Here is a 19,113-nt window from a genome sequence, read left to right as displayed (position 1 = left end):
GAGGGCAAAATCTGAAATATACAGATATGTATCACATAAAATACGACTCTTAAAGCCTTTTAGTCTTCGTTAATTAATTGTAGTCCACTAATGCTGAATGGTTTCAGTTCTGCATTAAATATTAGCTGCGTTTTTCCACCTGATGAGCTGATGTCTGTGGTGTCGTCCAGGTTCGTTTCACCGACCCGTCGTTGAAGGCCTGTCCAGAGAACTTATGTTTGTTTCGGCCCATTTTCTTGATTATTTTGTTAATTTTCACAAAAAGTTTTTGGTCATTTTTGTGATTATTTTGTTGTTTTCGTTGCAAATTTTGTACATTTTTGCTCATTTTGCTGATTATTTTGGTCCTTTTGTTGATTATTTTGTAACTTTTTACGCATTTGTCTTGACTATGTTGTTCTTTTTAATTATTTTGTTAATCTTTACTCATTTTCTTGATTATTTTGGTCACTTATTGATTGTTTTGTACTTTTTGTTGATATTTTGGTTATTTTGTTGATTGTTTGTTCTTTTTTTTATTATTTTGGAAATTTTTGCTAATTTTCTGATTACTTTGGTCATTATGTTGATTGTTTTGTTAATTTTTGCTCATTTTGTTGATTATTTTGTTACTTTATACTCATTTATCTTAATTATTTTGTTCTTTTTGTTGATTAATTTGTTATTTTTTTTTTAATTTTCTTGATATTTTCTATAGAAATTTAATGAACTGAACAAAAACTGCAGTAAACATCAGTGGCCACCGGGGGCTGTCTTCAAAATCAACACAATCGCTTGACCCAATTTCTATTGCAATTAATTGATAGTCGATAATTGTTTACATCCCTAGTGTGAACACCCCCCAAAGGCTAATTATGTGCACAGCAAAAGTGAAACGAACCGACCACTTTGTACAATTGTTTAAAAGTCTTCAACGACTTGGTATTTGTGTGTGGTTTGGAGCATTTACGAGGACCCCCCCAATCATCGCAAACACTATTTTTCAGTTGTACATTATGTAATCCACATATGTGGTCCTTCTGAGACTGACATCCCTCCATACAGCCTGGTTTCTGCTGAGCATGTGAGCTGAGAAAGCGTGGCCAGAACAAAGCTCTTGTTTTCAAAGCGGTGTAATGGACAGAACGCAAAAAAAAAGAAGAAAAAAAAAGAAAAAAAAAAACAGACTTTCTTTTCTACTGAATCTCGTGAGTCAGAATTTACAGATCCAAAGTAAGCAATGTAGTGCATGCCAGGGTCTTGAACTTGTCAAAAATAGTGTCTGTACTTTTGCCTAAGGGTGTACGGTAAGCATTATGCCTTTCTTTAACAAATTACTGCCAGTCCGTTGGTAGAAAATGGTCTCTGAACGGGGGAAAGTGCCTTTTTCTGATTTTTAAATCGACAAAACATCCATCACATCCACAACACCTGCCTCTTTTGAACGCACGTATCTCATTTCCGCCAAATAGAGGGTATGCACGTGACGTCAACACGGTTACGCCCACTGAGTGGCCAGAAAGAGGGAGATGAGTGACAGCGTTGGCTTCTAATACTGTCTAAACTGAAGAAGAATATTTAATAAAAAATGGGAAGAGCTGTTGTGAGATTGATTGTATGAACAGGTTTTTAAAGCAGTCGGAGCTATCGTTTTACAGACACCGAAAGACAAAGAAAAGAGACGTAGATGGATCCACAAATCCAGGAAACCAAACCTAGATCTGTGGATCCCTGTTTGGTGTCAGCTAAACATTATATTTATGCTGTATTTTTGGGTCGAATCAGACCTGAAATGACGTATTGTTTTGGCTAACGTTACTTCTTAGTGCAGCTCTTGGTTTCATGATCAGATCTTTCATGGTTTTTGTCTTCGTTTTGTGATTCTGAACCTTGTGCTCCTACATGATTAGTAAACTAACTGAAACTGAGGCTAACCCAGTTTTACAAATACAGGGGAACTGGAGAATATATAGAATATAAAGTCATAAAATATCGATATAAAACCTGTAATTTAATGAGAATAAAGTCGAATACAAAAAGAATCACAATGTTATGAGAATAAAGTCGTAGCTATAGAAAAACTCATAATTAACAAAAATGTCATTCGTTTATGAGATTAAGTCATCATATTCCGACAGTAAAGCCATAATATTACAAGAATAATGTCAGAATTGAACCCTTTCATGCATGAATTATGAAAACCTATCTAGATTCTTTTTTTGACTGATTTGTTTGTCAGAATTAGGCTAAGTGAATGCATTTTTGAATTTTTTATTTAAGAAGAATTTTAACCTATAAGACCCAGGAAAGTACAAGGTTTTGGCTTTCATTTCATTAAACATTTGCCTGTATTGGAAACACCATGATGCAACAGTTTTGTCAGATGCATTTTTTGAATGGAATGTCCTTTGCCATGGACATTTGTTTTGTTTTTGGGTTTTTTTTTGTATAAAATTGTGAAACTCGTGTCTACAAACATGGACAGAAAACTCATAGATTAGGTCTTTGAAGGTTAACTTTATGAGATCACAGAGCAGTCCAAATTCTAAACCTAAGATGATCCTTTTTTCATTGTATGCTTAGAATTTATAGAGACTTCCCCCATGTGGTTTGGACAAATATTGCCTTTTATAACCTTTTGGAAAGTGAGCTTCAACTATATGTCCACAAAATGTGGACATCATGCATGAAAGGGTTAAAAACAGGTGGTATAAATCTCCTAATTTCCCAGAATCCAGTGGTGCCCTGCTGGTCCACAGCAGTAGTATCTGTGTTGTATAAGTACTGGATCTGAACTAGACTCAGTAAATCTCTTCAGTCCCAGTAGATCCTGCATATATTCACTGGGGTCAGTCCACAGTCTACTGTAAATGCACTTTGGATCAGCTGGTTCTGGGCCCTAGTTTGGACCCTGGTTGTCAGTCCTGATGAAACCATGTATATTTGTTTCAGGTCCAAATAGCGCTGATCCCCTCCACCCTGGATCAGGTCAGGATCCTCCATTTGTGTCCACATGTCAGTGTTCGTGGACCACTTGTCTTTGGTAGCTCGTACAGATCCATGTCCAGTCCAGCCGTCCTTCATTTAATTTTCAGATTTCACATTTTCCCTTTTCTCTGGCCTGTGTTTACTGCTATACTCCGTCATGTTGAGCAGGTTGGTTTAAGACCCTCAGTCTGACTTAGAGGGGCGTGGCTAGGGATGGAATTGAGAACCGGTTCTTTTTGAGAACCGGATCCCAGTAGCTCGATTCCTTGGAATCGTTTGCCTGTTTTTAACGATTCTGCTGATTGATTCTCCCTTCGTTGTGCATGCGCGATGACGTCACACGTACGCTGCATTGTTTTGGTCAGAACGTAGCCAACATGACGTTTTTGGCAGAAACGGTCTAAACAGACCACACCAGGTCCACTGGAACACTGTCAGAGCTTCCATTTGTTCAAAAGGGTGGAATCCCTCCAATATGTTCAAAACATTTGTCCACAGCATGGGATTCATTTGATTCACTACTTAGCGGCGCTTGTGAATCTAGGGCAGAGTGAACACCAGGCCGTTATCTGGGCCTGGTCTGGTTCCGGTACAGGGAACAAACATCGTACCCCCTCAAATACAAGTTTCCAAAGGTAAGGGAAAGGAAATGAGGTGCACAACAACGGGAGACGAGCCGAGTCGAACCAGTTCTGTAGTAGAAAATGCGGTAATAGAGGAATTAGTAAAGAGTCTTTAGTTTCACTTTCACTGTACACCCCACCCCCACCCCACCCCCAAACCAGGCCCCAGTATCATCTGTTCTTATTATTTGTACATACTGTATATGTCATATTTTTTGTGCAGGACATGAAAATATAAGACAGTTCATGTAAACACACCTGTTTGTACTCTTTTATTCCCTCACCCAATGAGTAATCGGATCAATAAGCAAAAACTGATAATGGAATTGGAATCGTTAACTTCTTGTCGATTCCCATCCCTAGGCGTGGCCCGGGGGGGGAGGTGACGTATGTGCATACCCTCTTATTTGCTCAAAAATCACGTTCCTGTTCCCTCTGAGACGTGGTGTTGTCTGTAGTTCGTTAGTTCGTAAACGTTCCACAGTAATGCGTTGTGTTGTTGCTGCTGACTGTTTGACTTAAAGTAGGGCTATGCAACAAGACGACACTCCATCCGCCCTGTAGCTTTACCCTCTGGAGTTCTCCAGGTTCAGGCTTAGTGTAACTGCGACCAAATTTTACATTTGTGTATGACCAGTTGTAAATTGTAAATGTATTTATATCATGTACAGTTAAGTGGAAAACCCACACTGAGGCACAAGCCGGATCAAAGCTGATACCCGTTGAATCACAGGGCATTTTTGGAGGTTTGGGCGAGTTGAGTGCATGAGGCCTCCCCCCGGACCAGAACCACCCGCAGGATAAACACTGTGTCTTTGTGAAGACTTGGGTCAAGTTGTATTTGAAATAATTTTCTTTTGCATAGAGAACCAGAGTGACGGTTTAGACATAACCAACAACAGTTTAGGGTTTTTTTTTGTTTTTGTTTTTATGTGATGTCTTTCTGTTTTTAGTCTGTTTGTCTGTTAGCGATTAGGATTCCTCAATGCACTTGTCTTACAGTTTCAGTGAAATTTGTTGGAAAATGAGGTCGTCGGCCAAAGAATTTAGTTTATTAAGATCCAGGACATTTTAAAGGATTTCTGACCTTTTTTTTCTGGGTTTTGTAACATTTTTGGACGTTTCCTGTCGTCTGCTGCAGTTGTTTCTAGACTCCACGTGCACTAGATCATCACGTTGGTATCGGAGTACACCTGCCTGCCTGGTTTATCAAACATCTGTACATTAGGACTGGAATCGTCCCCAACATCTGGATATCTTCTCTTGATAATGGAACAAGAACAAGGCACGACCCCGGCTCTCATCGACGCTAACGTAGCTGGAACGACGCTAATATGGCATCGCATCCCTTCAAACATTGGTCAAATTGGTAATGTTCACGTAAAATGAGGAAGTCTGTCAGATGTAATGTAAGAGCAGCGTATTTAGTGTTTGGCTGAAGGTGGAAACGAACACATTTGAGGCTGAATTCAGGAACTTTGTCCATAAACACTGTAGTGTCATCAAAAAACATGGATGTCCTTTATGAGCACTTTGTGTCAGTGTGGACGTGAAGGAAGTCTGACACTGGTTCCACAATGAAGTCAAAGACCAGGTCCAGACGGTCCAGGTCCAGACTGACCAGGTCCAAACTGTCCAGGTCCAGTCTGTCCACATCCAGATTGTCCAAGTCTAGTCTGTCCAGGTTCAGAGTGTCCAGATCTAGAATATCCAGGTCCAGGCTGTCCAGATCCAGGCTGTCCAGGTCCAGAGTGTCCAGGTCCAGTCTGTCTAGTTCCACACTGTCCAGGTCCAGTCTGTCCAGGTTCAGTCTGTCCAGGTCCACACTGTCCATATCCAGTCACTCCAGATCCAGATTGTCCAAGTCTAGTCTGTCCAGGTCCAGAGTGTCCAGATCTAGAGTGTCCAGATCCAGGCTGACCAGATCCAGACTGTCCAGGTCCAGGCTGTCCACGTCCAGATTCTCCAAGTCTAGTCTGTCCAGGTCCAGAGTGTCTAGATCCAGTCTGTCTAGTTCCACACTTTCCAGATCCAGTCTGTACAAGTCCACTCTGTCCAGGTCTAGTCTGTCCAGGTCCAGTCTAACCAAATCCAGACTGTCCAGGTCTAGTCTGTCCAGGTCCAGTCTGTCTAGGTCCAGTCTAACCAAATCCAGACTGTCCAGGTCTAGTCTGTCCAGGTCCACACTGTCCATATCCAGTCACTCCAGATCCAGATTGTCCAAGTCTAGTCTGTCCAGGTCCAGAGTGTCCAGATCTAGTGTCCAGATCCAGGCTGTCCAGATCCAGACTGTCCAGGTCCAGGCTGTCCACGTCCAGATTCTCCAAGTCTAGTCTGTCCAGGTCCAGAGTGTCCAGATCTAGAGTGTCCAGATCCAGGCTGACCAGATCCAGACTGTCCAGGTCCAGGCTGTCCACGTCCAGATTCTCCAAGTCTAGTCTGTCCAGGTCCAGAGTGTCTAGATCCAGTCTGTCTAGTTCCACACTTTCCAGATCCAGTCTGTACACGTCCACTCTGTCCAGGTCTAGTCTGTCTTGTTCCATATTGTCCAGGTCCAGTCTGTCCAGGTCCAGTCTAACCAAATCCAGACTGTCCAGGTCTAGTCTGTCCAGGTCCAGTCTGTCCAGGTCCAGTCTAACCAAATCCAGACTGTCCAGGTCTAGTCTGTCCAGGTCCAGTCTAAGCAAATCCAGTCTGTCCAGGTCCTGTCTGTCCAGGTCCAGACCCACCACAGACCGGTCTTTCCTCACTGTCTTGTTGAGCCTGTTGTCCTCACCAGTCCTAACGCCGCCCCCCCAGTACTACACTAGCCCCCATGGACTGGTAGGAGGTCTAGAGGAGTCCCCTACAGACACCGGACCACCTCAGGAAGAACATCCTGCTCTGATTTTTGGCAAAAAATAAAAACTACAAACGTATCTATGACAACTAATATTCTTAATACAAACATTAGTAAAACCTCCTGTGTCATCACCATTTTTTGGAATCATTTAATACATTTTTCTTCTCAAAAAACTCTGGTCTTCTTTATTTTTCTTCTTTAAATCCTCTGCTCTTCTTCTTGGTATTTGGCCTGTATGTTTCTTCAGAGCGGCGCCCTCTGGTGGACTGATGACAAACACATTCCAACACAGCGGCTGCATGGCAGTATAAAGGCAGTGACGTTTCCACTGTTGGCCACTCTGTACTGTCTGCTTTTATGTCTGCTTTTAAGTTACTTTCATGCCCTGTTTAAATAGAACCCTTGGGGATAAATAAAGTGTGTTGAATTGAATTGAATTGAATTGAATTGAATTGAATTGAATTGGATGTACCTATTTACGTACATAAAGTGAGCATGAATGGGCCTTTACATCGAATAGAATAGATCTATAATGTCATTAGTCACTTTTCCATTGGACATCTGTGTAAAACTTTACCAATATTTACTAAATGTCGAAAAAACAGAAGTGCATAATGTTTTTTCCATTAAATCACAAATGCGATGATTTATTTATTATCGCAAGATGACACGAGAAGTCATTCCATAAATATGGCGACAAACGTAAATATGGTGTTGATTTACAGATATATTAATTATTATATTATTATTATTATTATTATTATTATTATATATTACCCCTCTATCTCGTACTAAATTAAAAAATGATCGGGTTTCCTGGTGTGTCCACACATACCGCGACATGTTTCTTCTTCTTCTTCACTTGTAACGTCCGTCAACATCTGTTTTGTTTTTTTTATTCACCTGACTCTAGTTGCGAAAAAAAGGTCTTTCCATTGCAGTTTTGCGTGATATACCATTTGCACTACACCCCGAAAAACCACCTCTTGCCAGCGCAAAAAATTTTAATCAAAAAATGAGACTTTTGGCGAAATTGTCGTTTTTCCATTAGGTACATTTTTACGCACAAGTTATATTTGTGCAATTTGAGGGTCAATAGAAAAGCGACTACTGCCACAGGAATATGAACGTACGTCAACATCCGTTTTTTTAATTCCCCTGACTAGGTGCGAAAAAAGGTCTTTCCATTGCAGTTTTGTATGATATACCATTTGTGCTACGCCCCGAAAAACCACCTCTTGCCAGCGCAAAAAATTTTAATCAAAAAGTGAGACTTTGGGCGAAATTGTCATTCTTCCATTTAGGTACATTTTTACGCGCAAGTTATATTTGCGCAATTTGATGGTTGTACTAAATTTAAAAATGATCGGGTTTCCTGGTGTGTCCGCACATGTTTCTTCTTCTTCACTTGTAACATCCATCAACATCCATTTTTTTTAATTCACTGACTAGTTGCGAAAAAAAGGTCTTTCCATTGTAGTTTTACGTGATATACCATTTGCGTTACACCCCGAAAAACCACCTCTTGCCAGCACAAAAACTTTTAATTGAAAATGAGATTTTTGGCGAAATTGTTGTTTTTCCATTAGGTAAATTTTTACACGCAAGTTATATTTGCGCAGGTTGAGGGTCAATGGAAAAGCGACTACTGTCACAGGAATAATGAAGATTTGTTTCGCAGCAAAAACAATTAGTGCAAAAAAAAAAAAGAAAGGACGATAGTTTTGCATGATATACCATTTAGCAGCCAAAAATGTGAAGCCACAGCTCGCAGAACAATAGAGAAGACAGTAAAGCATGAAAGGCCAACAGGTTAGCCCTTAAATGGTCAGTCCTTGGGTGTGGTACTGCACTGCCCGGAGCAACGTCCAAACATACGAATTATGTAATATTATTTGATCCAAGTCTGAGTACTTCCTTGTTTTTATCATTTCCTTTTCTTGTATTTGTGCGATCTATCCGACAGACGATCTGGACGTTTAGACTTGAAGGTCTAACTGTGGAAAAGGAAGAACGTAGACTGCCGTGTGTGTCATCGTCTGCAAACATTTCACAGATTAAATTTAAAAAGACCTCCGACACGAGCAGGGCGTCAGGTTCTCCTCCCCCTACCCCCCCTGCCCCCCCCACCTCGGTTCTTTCTTCTAAGGCCTTCCTTCCTTCCTTCCTTCCTCCCTCCCTTTGGACGTTTCCTGTTCTCCTGCATGTTCTCAAAAGAAAATGTGCATGTGCAGAAAAAAAAAAAAGAGATTGCATCGTTTGACTTCATTAAGTCCATGATTTGTACAATTTGTTTCCTGGTTGTATTTGCTGATGATGAAACTCAAATTGCATCTGTTTCAGGTTTAAAAAAAAAAAAAAAAAAAGAGCTTGAATAACATTTGATCTCAGAGCCTCCACACCACAGTGGGTTCTGTGTGAGAACAGAGGTTCTGGAGCCGCCTGATCTGTTACCTGACTGTCTGTCCCACAGTCACCTGGACTGTACCCATACATCTGTATGAATATCAGTCCTTCAATAAAGAGGTATGACTATTCTGACCCTGCTTCTGTGTGTGTGTGTGTGTGTGTGTGTGTGTGTGTGTGTGTGTGTGTGTGTGTGTCAGATAACTTTTACATTTACACATGTGGCAGACACTTACATTATTTAGTCCAAATATCTCCTCACACTTAAAATAAGACAAAATCACCTAAAGACTAACTTTTCAGTCAGATATAAGAACCTATTTTTAGAAATAAATCTGGAAAAATCTTATTTCAAGAAATCTTATCAAGGTGATGTTCACCTGTTCTATTGGCAGATTGTATTTTTCTTGAATTTAACTCTTTTCTCGGTCCAGTCTGTCATATGCAGTCTGTACACATGTACTGTGTTCACATCTACTGTATGAATATGAGAGGATTCCAACACATGACGTCACACAGACACTACTGCTCCCTGCTGGTGGAATTAATAAAGTTTTCCACATTTGAATCTACTTCTACTACTGCTACTACTAGATTTGACAATGTAGGTCACTTACTATTCATTGAAAAAACAGAATGTGGAAAAATCATATATAATTAATACAACATTAGTTATCTACTTCAATTATTTTATCTGTCTTTTTAAGTTTTTATATGTATTAATTATTATATTAATTATTATTTCTAGCATTTACAAGGTTCAGCACTGTGACCCATAATAGTGTGAAAACTGCCATGTATGTTTGTTTTATGTAATCTATTATTATTATTATTATTATTATTATTTTATTGTATTTTTTATTTTAATTTCTCTATTATTTTTTAAATAATGCACTATATATATATATATATATATTATATATATTAATATATAATATATACATATATATATATATATATATATATATATATATATATATATAATATATATGTATTAAAAAGTTAACTGACCTTCGGGGTGGACCCCTACCGGACTTGGCCCAAATTAGATTGCCCTAAATTTGCACACCAGCGTCCAAACATCATTGTTTTTAAAGCACTTTTTTCCAATTATTTAGACAATTTGAAGAACATTATAAACTCTAAAGCAAGTAAAATTTAAAAACTATGTCAAGTATATAATGGTATTTAATTTACATAATTTCTATTTTACACCTCGAGCTTTTTATTTTATTTTTTAATTAATTAATTAATTAATTAATTTTTAAATTTTATTAGTTAATTTTTATTTACTTACATCTGTTTCTATACATTGGAAATGTAAATATATTGTAAAATGTGACTTTTTTTTAATCCTACTTTGATGTATACTATTATGTATATCCTCCTGAGACCCAACAATGCATTTTTGTCCTCTGCAGGGGACAAGAGTTTCACAGCTTTACTTAAAAAAATTAAATAAAATGTCCACTGGGAAAAAAAGTAATATATTATATATATATTATAATATATATATATATATATATTATATATATATAATTTGACAGTCTGTACTCGTCTGTACTTCCTGAGGAGACTCGGGTCCTTCAACATGTGCCAGAAAGTGCTGCTGGTGTTTTTCCAGTCGGTGGTGTCCAGTGTTCTCTTTTATGCTGCTGTCTGTTGGGGGGGCAGCATTAGAAAAAGGGACACTGCACGACTGGACAGACTGGTGAGCACAGCTGGCCCAGTGGTGGGACCAGAGCTAGTGTCCCTGGTGTCAGCGGCAGACAGAAGGACCCTGGAGCAGACCGGGTCCATCCTGGAGCAGACCGGGTCCATCCTGGAGCAGACCGGGTCCATCCTGGAGCAGACCGAGACCGGGTCCATCCTGGAGCAGACCGGGTCCATCCTGGACAGCCCAGCGTCCAGTGCACAGGACAGTGACCAGCAGGCAGAGGAGTGTGTCCAGCTGCAGCTGCTGTCTGTGACCTGACCTCTAACAGGCTCAGGAACTGTCAGCCCCTGGACATCAGACTGGACATCTGACCACTGAGTGGTCAGGGGGGGGTCTGGGTCCACATTAGGACTGATCCAATGAGACTTTAAAATATCCAAGCACCTTATGTAGGTGGAACACACCTACTTTTCAAACCACCGTAGATCACTTACATCACTTTTTCACTTTATATTAATGTTTCACTTTATATCAATGCCCTAAAATGTTTAAATCCAACCAGAAGTCTGTATTTACAGTACTGTACAGAGGCTCTTTCAGAGGTAGTTCTTTAGTGTCTTTTACAGTTTATATACAAACCCTAATGTCAGCCTGGTACTAACCCACTGTTGTGTTTGGGTCTGTTTGTTTTTGTCTTCTTCTGCTGTATGTAAAGCTGCTGAACACTGGAATCTATCTATCTATCTATCTATCTATCTATCTATCTATCTATCTATCTATCTATCTATCTATCTGTTTCTATCGTGTACCTGTGTCATCATGTCGTTTCCCATCAGTTTCCAATCAAGGCAATTATTTAATGAATTTAAAAAAAGAAAATCCAAAACTTTTTCTATTTCCTGGGTCTCAGGAGCATATATACTGTTCAACTGTTCATTGTTCAATTAAAAAAAAAAAAAAAAAAAAACTTGGCCCAAATTAGAATAAGTGGGCGTGGTTTTTAATATGCTCCTCGTGACGCCTGCGGGAGGAGAGGATCAGCTGCGACGCGCACGAGGAGGAGAAGACATGAGGATAAGTAGAGTCTGAAACCACAGAAGAAGAAGAGGAGGAGGAGGCTGCTCCACTATGCGTGTCCTTCAGTCTGGGTGTACACTCTTCCAACACTGACTCCGTCCACACTCTGCGTGTTTGAGCTCCACGCGCGCCGTCATGTGGACACTGTGGCTCTTAGGGCTCCTCGCGACCAGCGCCGCGTCCGCGAGACCAGAGGAAGCACCGGGGGACGACGGAGGAGGAGAGTCCGGTTCAGGGATGCTCCAGCCAGGTAAGAGTGGACCAGCACCTGCCGGGGCACGGAAAGACTCCAGGTTACTCCAGTTTAGTCTGAATAACACCAAGACAAGTGTTAAAAAAAAAAGTTTTTCTCTGTGTTTTGGCTTCTTTAACACATGAATGAAGTGTCTGATAGTGACATGGTCAAAAGAAGAGAACAAATATATGAATAAACTGTAAAATAAGGCGAAAAAACAACTGTACTGTGGCAGGAATTTAAAAAAAAAAAGTGTCTGTCCATGACTCTTCTTTATCCTCATTAGACCCAGAAATGCAAAAATAAAGAAAAACATAAAATACTAAATTGAAAAAATAAAAAGTGTATCATGGTGTTTCTAGTCAAGACACTCATTTAAAAAAAAAAAAAAAAAGTTTTTCTCTGTGTTTTGGCTTCTTTAACACGTGGATGAAGTGTCTGATAGTGACATGGTCAAAAGAAGAGAACGCAAATAAATGAATAAACTGTAAAATGGCGACAAAACAACTGTACTGTGGCAGGAATAAAAAAAAAAAAGTGTCTGTCCATGACTCTTCTTTATCCTCATTGGAGCCAGAAATGAAAAAAAAAAAACAAACGAATAAACTATAAAATGCATAAATTGAAAAAATATAAAGTGTATCATGCTGTTTCCAGTCAAGACAGTCATTTTTTTTAACAAAAAGAAGTTTTTCTCTGTGTTTTGGCTTCTTTAACACATGAATGAAGTGTCTAACAGTGACATGGTCAAAAGAAGAGACCCAAATAAATGAATAAACTTTAAAATAAGGCTAAATAACAACTATACAATGGGAAGAATAAAAAAATGTCTGTCCATCATTCTCCTTTATCCTTTTTAGACCCAGAAATGCAAAAAAAAAAAAAAACACTCTAGTGTAAAGAACATTCCATTAAACTACATAAATTGAAAAATAAAGTGTATCATGCTGTTTCCAATCAAGACAGTCAGTTAAAAAAAAAAAAATGCAGCTTTTCTCTGTGTTTTGGCTTCTTTTCCACATTGGTGACGTGTCTGATAGTGACATGGTCAAAAGAAGAGACAAAAAAAAAACAAACGAATAAACTATAAAATAAAACTAAAAAACATCTGTACTCTTCCCTTCTTCCTGTACACCTGACAGTGGTTCTCAGGCTTCTGCAGAGCTTGATGATAGGTGTATTATTAGAATCAGGTGTGTTGGAAGAGGAATCCATCTGAAACATGCAGGAGGACCAGGACTGGACAGGCCTGCTTTAGACGGTGATGTGAGAGTGGAGCGTTTTTAAGATTTTGACTCTGGAAGGTGGTTTCACTTTTTTGCATTTCTTTTTTTTAATTTTTTTTTTATTGTTTTATTTTTGAGATTCTACAACACAGATATGTAGAACATAGTGTGAGTTGTCGTCCTGTATATTGTCCACTTTTTCCATCCATCTTCACATGTGGCTTGCTGTAGTCTTGCCATATATGAAAGTCTCTCCATGTTGTGAATTTCTTCCTTAATGTGTCTCCAATTTTTTAGGCTGGGGGGGGTCCTCTTTAACACCATTTTCAGAAGTTTTTTTTTGTTTGACACCAATCCCTGATACAGTTTGGGTATCACTTTTTCTTTGTTGTTCTTTCACGCTTTAGCCACAATGTCAGTCATCTGTTTTTTTAACACCTGGGAGGTCTGGTCTTACAAAGTGATGTCATGAAATCGCATTGTATGTGACGCCAGTTTATTCCTTTGGCATGCTATACGTATGCATTTTCATCCTTTCGCGTGTTATTTAACGCCATTTGATGGTATGCCAATGCGCTAGCTGCTAATCACTAACCCTAAACCTAACCATAGCCCTAAACCCAATCCTAACCGCTAATCGCTCTAGCGGCTAATCTCCCTAATTGCTAACCCTAAACCTGACCCTAAACCTAATCCTAGCCCTAACCCTAACCGCTAATCATGCTAGCCGCTAATCTTACTAATCTCAGTAATCTTGCTAATTGCTAACCCTAATCCTGACCCAAAATCTAACCCTAAACCTAACCCTAACCACTAATCGTGCTAGCCGCTAATCTTGCTAATCTTGCTAATCTCACTAATCTCGCTAATTGCTAACCCTAATCCTGACCCTAAACCTAACCCTAGCCCTAGCCCTAACAGCTAATCATGCTAGTCGCTAATCTTGCTAATTTTACTAATCTCGCTAATAGCTAACCCTAATCCTGACCCAAAACCTAACCCTAACCAATAATCGCGCTAGCCGCTAATCTCAATAATTGCTAACCCTAAACCTGACCCTAAACCTAACCCTAATCCTAACCCTAACTATTAATCGCGCTAATTGCTAACCCTAAACTTGACCCTAACCCTAACCACTATCATGCTAGCTGCTCACGTTAATCGCTAACCCTAAACCTGATCCTAAACCTAACCCTAATCCTAACCCTAACTACTAATCGCGCTAATTGCTAACCCCAAAACTTGACCCTAAACCTAACCCTAACCGCTAATCGCGCTAGCTGCTAATCGTGGTAATCGCTAACCCTAAACCTGACCCTAACCCTAACCCTAACTACTAATCGCACTAATTACTAAACCTAAACTTGACCCTAAACCTAACCCTAACCACTAAGTGCGCTAATCGCTAACCTAACCCTAAACCTAACCGCACTAGCTGCTAATCGTGCAAATGGCGTGCTATTTTACGTGGCGTATATATACATGCTGAAAGCTTATAATATGCACAGAAACCAATTAAAAGTGGCGCGTTATCTGTACGCAGTTCATATCAGGTTGCGTCTTATCTCCTTTTGATAGTGATCTCTAATCTGAAGGTACGCAAAGAAGTCACGATGTTCCAACTCAAAGTCCCATTGTACTTTTTTTGGTACATTTTCATCCCCCCAAAAACCCCATTACCGTCTAAACTAAAGGCACATCTGATCAAACATTTTTCATCCGAGCATGTTGTCGTGTAAACTGGGCCTTAGATTTTTTTCGGCGTTGTTCTTCCAAAAACCCGTTCCAGCTCTCTCACTGTGGAAGCTGTCGGACGCCGGCCCGTCAGCAGGTTGATTTATGTCTCATATCATCAGCTGCAGATCGTTACAGGATTTGCTGCCGGGAGCCGTCGGCGTCCAGATGAAACCCTTCCACTCGTGCTCAGTCTGCCCTTCAGCCTCAGTCCCATTAAATCTGCGTTGGACTGTACCAACACAAACAGTCCTTTACAAGCTGCTGCCAAAACCAAACATAAACAGTAAAGATGCGAAAAGGCTTTTTACGACCGGGCTGCGGTATTTAATGACACGTTTGACTGTATTAAATAGACTTTTCAATGGAAAACACAGTCTGTTTACAGCATTTATGCATCAGACTGTTAATATTTGATCAATCAACAGGTCTGCTCATAAAGCTGGGGCTCCTCATTAAAGAACCAGCTCCACGCTTTAATGTGTTTTTGAGCTGCAAACTTAATGATATGGCTTCACTGTTACGCAACATGAAAATGTGGTGTTTATATTTGGACTGTTGTGTTAATTTAAGGAATGTTTCAGCCTCCTCGTCCGTGCGTTCACGTCAATATGTCATTTATTATAGAATCTGCCTGCTGCTCTTGTATTTATTGTTTGTCCACCAAGGTTATTATTGTTAACGAAAACTAACGAAATGACGAAAAATGGAATTGCAAAAGCATTTTTGTTAACTGAAATAAATAAAAACTATAATTAAAAGAAAAAAAAAAACGATAACGAGCTGAAACTGTATTGTGTGTTTACAAAACTAACTAAAACAGATAAAAATTATGGATAAAATTATCTCTGGTTTTGTCTTTGTCAAAAACTAATGTATCAAGGATCAAATGTATCAGAAATGTGTCAAACTGAAGACCCCTGTACCGAAAATGTATCGAACCAAAGACCCCTGTACCGAAAATGTATCAAAAATGTATTGAACTGAAGACCCCTGTACTGAAAATGTATCAAAAATGTATCGAACCGAAGACCCCTGTACCAAAACCGTATCAAAAATGTATTGAACTGAAGACCCCTGTACTGAAAATGTATCAAAAATGTATCGAACCGAAGACCCCTGTACCAAAACCGTATCAAAAATGTATTGAACTGAAGACCCCTGTACGAAAATGTATCAAAAATGTATCAAACTGAAGACCCCTGTACCAAAAATGTATCAAAAATGTATCAAACTGAAGACCCCTGTACCAAAATGTATCAAAAATGTATCGAACCGAAGACCCCTGTACCGAAAATGTATCAAAAATGTATCAAACTGAAGACCCCTGTACCAAAAATGTATCAAAAATGTATCAAACTGAAGACCCCTGTACCAAAAATGTATCAAAAATGTATCGAACCAAAGACCCCTGTACCGAAAATGTATCAAAAATGTATCGAACTGAAGACCCCTGTACCAAAAATGTATCAAAAATATATCGAACCAAAGACCCCTGTACTGAAAATGTATCAAAAATGTATCAAACTGAAGACCCCTGTACCAAAACCGTATCAAAAATGTATTGAACTGAAGACCCCTGTACCAAAACCGTATCAAAAATGTATCGAACTGAAGACCCCTGTAGCAAAAATGTCTCAAAAATGTATCAACCAAAGACCCTTGTACTGAAAACGTATCAAAAATGTATCAAACCAAAGACCCTTGTACTGAAAACGTATGGAACGAAGACCCTGTACCAAAATGTATCAAACCAAAGACCCCTGTAGCAAAAATGTATCAAACCAAAGACCCCTGTACCGAAAATGTATTGAACTGAAGACCCCTGTACTGAAAATGTATCAAAAATGTATCGAACCGAAGACCCCTGTACCGAAAATGTATCAAAAATGTATCAAACTGAAGACCCCTGTACCAAAAATGTATCAAAAATGTATCAAACTGAAGACCCCTGTACCAAAAATGTATCAAAATATATCGAACCAAAGACCCCTGTACTGAAAATGTATCAAAAATGTATCAAACTGAAGACCCTGTACCAAAACCGTATCAAAAATGTTGAACTGAAGACCCCTGTAGCAAAAATGTCTCAAAAATGTATCAAACCAAAGACCCTTGTACTGAAAACGTATCAAAAATGTATCAAACCAAAGACCCTTGTACTGAAAACGTATCGAACCGAAGACCCCTGTAGCAAAAATGTATCAAACCAAAGACCCCTGTACCGAAAATGTATTGAACTGAAGACCCCTGTACTGAAAATGTATCAAAAATGTATCGAACCGAAAACCCCTGTACCGAAAATGTATCAAAAATGTATCAAACTGAAGACCCCTGTACCAAAAATGTATCAAAAATGTATCAAACTGAAGACCCCTGTACCAAAAATGTATCAAAAATGTATCGAACCAAAGACCCCTGTACCGAAAATGTATCAAAATGTATCGAACTGAAGACCCTGTACCAAAAATGTATCAAAAATATATCGAACCAAAGACCCCTGTACTGAAAATGTATCAAAAATGTATCAAACTGAAGACCCCTGTACCAAAACCGTATCAAAAATGTATTGAACTGAAGACCCCTGTAGCAAAAATGTCTCAAAAATGTATCAAACCAAAGACCCTTGTACTGAAAACGTATCAAAAATGTATCAAACCAAAGACCCTTGTACTGAAAACGTATGGAACCGAAGACCCCTGTACCAAAAATGTATCAAACCAAAGACCCCTGTAGCAAAAATGTATCAAACCAAAGACCCCTGTACCGAAAATGTATTGAACTGAAGACCCCTGTACTGAAAATGTATCAAAAATGTATCGAACCGAAGACCCCTGTACCGAAAATGTATCAAAAATGTATCAAACTGAAGACCCCTGTACCAAAAATGTATCAAAAATGTATCAAACTGAAGACCCCTGTACCAAAAATGTATCAAAAATATACGAACCAAAGACCCCTGTACTGAAAATGTATCAAAAATGTATCAAACTGAAGACCCCTGTACCAAAACCGTATCAAAAATGTATTGAACTGAAGACCCCTGTACCAAAACCGTATCAAAAATGTATTGAACTGAAGACCCCTGTACCAAAACCGTATCAAAAATGTTGAACTGAAGACCCCTGTAGCAAAAATGTCTCAAAAATGTATCAAACCAAAGACCCTTGTACTGAAAACGTATCGAACCGAAGACCCCTGTACCAAAAATGTATCAAACCAAAGACCCCTGTAGCAAAAATGTCTCAAAAATGTATCAAACCAAAGACCCCTGTACCGAAAATGTACTGAACTGAAGACCCCTGTACTTAAAATGTATCAAAAATGTATCGAACCGAAGACCCCTGTACCAAAAATGTATCAAAAATGTATCAAACCGAAGACCCCTGTATCAAAAATGTATCAAACCGAAGACCACTGTACCAAAAATGTATCAAAACCGACCCCTGTATCAAAAATGTATCAAAAATGTATCAAACCGAAGACCCCTGTACTGAAAATGTATCAAAAATGTATCAAACCGAAGACCCTTGTACTGAAAATGTATCAAAAATGTATCAAACCAAAGACCCTTGTACTGAAAACGTATCGAACCGAAGACCCTTGTACCAAAAATGTATCAAAAATGTATCGAACCGCAGACCCCTGTACCAAAAATGTACCGAACCGAATTTTTTCTGTACCGTTAAACCCCTAGTTTTAACTGATAAGAATGATGGAAATGCGACATTACTGTTTTCAGTTAAGTTGTCAGGGGTTTTTGGATCAGCCTCTAGTGGCCATCATGGGTATTACACTTAGACGTACTTTATTTTGGGGCAGAGGTCATGTTCTGTTGGAAGGTCCAGACTGCCTGTGGATACTTCTGTGTGACAGCCCTTGGTTAAACCCTACCCCAGTGCCTGGGCTGTTCAGTGCTCTACTGACTTGGCCTCAGTTGAATAAACCCACGGGGCTGTTGTCGTTGTTGTCTGGCTGTGAAATGAGCTTCAACTGAGATGACAAATTAACATGAGTGTCGTGTCTATGGCTTTAAAGATGTTTGCAGACATGACGATGACACCAAACACCTTCAGTTGGTATGAAACACATGTGGAAGCTGACGCCAGACGTCACAACTGTTATTGAATCACAGCGAGTGCTTTCATTTTTACCAGGTGGCTTCAGTTAACCCTTAAAGACCCAGAGCTACATCTGTGTCAGTTCAGTGGTTTGAGAAATTTAGATTTTTAATGTTTTGACAGATTTTTTTCACCTATTGGGTCAGAACACGGTATTTGAAATCTCTCTGACAGGACATTTTAGAGACAATTTGACAGATTAGTGTTGTTAAATGACCCACATTT

General features: G+C 39.2%; 2 protein-coding genes across 2 annotated transcripts in view; both read left to right on the top strand.

The window, feature by feature from the left end:
• Positions 1-19,113, top strand: part of LOC115429602 (voltage-dependent N-type calcium channel subunit alpha-1B-like) — a 469,655-nt gene that overhangs the window by 414,675 nt on the left and 35,867 nt on the right. Inside the window, exon 48 of the mRNA XM_030149195.1 lies at positions 12,017-12,030. Within this exon, the coding sequence (XP_030005055.1) occupies positions 12,017-12,030 (14 nt within the window). The remainder of the gene's footprint in view (positions 1-12,016; positions 12,031-19,113) is intronic.
• LOC115429603 (serine/arginine repetitive matrix protein 2-like) lies at positions 4,998-6,869 on the top strand. Its single transcript, XM_030149196.1, has 2 exons — positions 4,998-5,829; positions 5,933-6,869. Exons 1-2 carry the CDS (start codon positions 5,168-5,170, stop codon positions 6,492-6,494), a joined length of 1,224 nt encoding a protein of 407 aa, XP_030005056.1. The 5' UTR covers positions 4,998-5,167; the 3' UTR covers positions 6,495-6,869.

Source organism: Sphaeramia orbicularis, chromosome 12 (genome assembly GCF_902148855.1).
Source record: "Sphaeramia orbicularis chromosome 12, fSphaOr1.1, whole genome shotgun sequence".
NCBI classification, from domain to species: domain Eukaryota; kingdom Metazoa; phylum Chordata; class Actinopteri; order Kurtiformes; family Apogonidae; genus Sphaeramia; species Sphaeramia orbicularis.
The sequence above is the reverse complement of the archived record's forward strand: the minus strand, read 5'-3'. Positions and strand labels throughout refer to the sequence as shown.

What these genes read in the sequence shown, in the direction of transcription:
- LOC115429603 (XM_030149196.1), top strand. Translation starts at nt 5,168, where the DNA reads ATGAAGTCAAAGACCAGGTCCAGACGGTCCAGGTCCAGACTGACCAGG. An exon ending in TCCAAGTCTAGTCTGTCCAG is followed by an intron (nt 5,830 to 5,932) that starts GTCCAGAGTGTC and finishes TAGTCTGTCCAG; the next exon opens with GTCCAGAGTGTCCAGATCTA.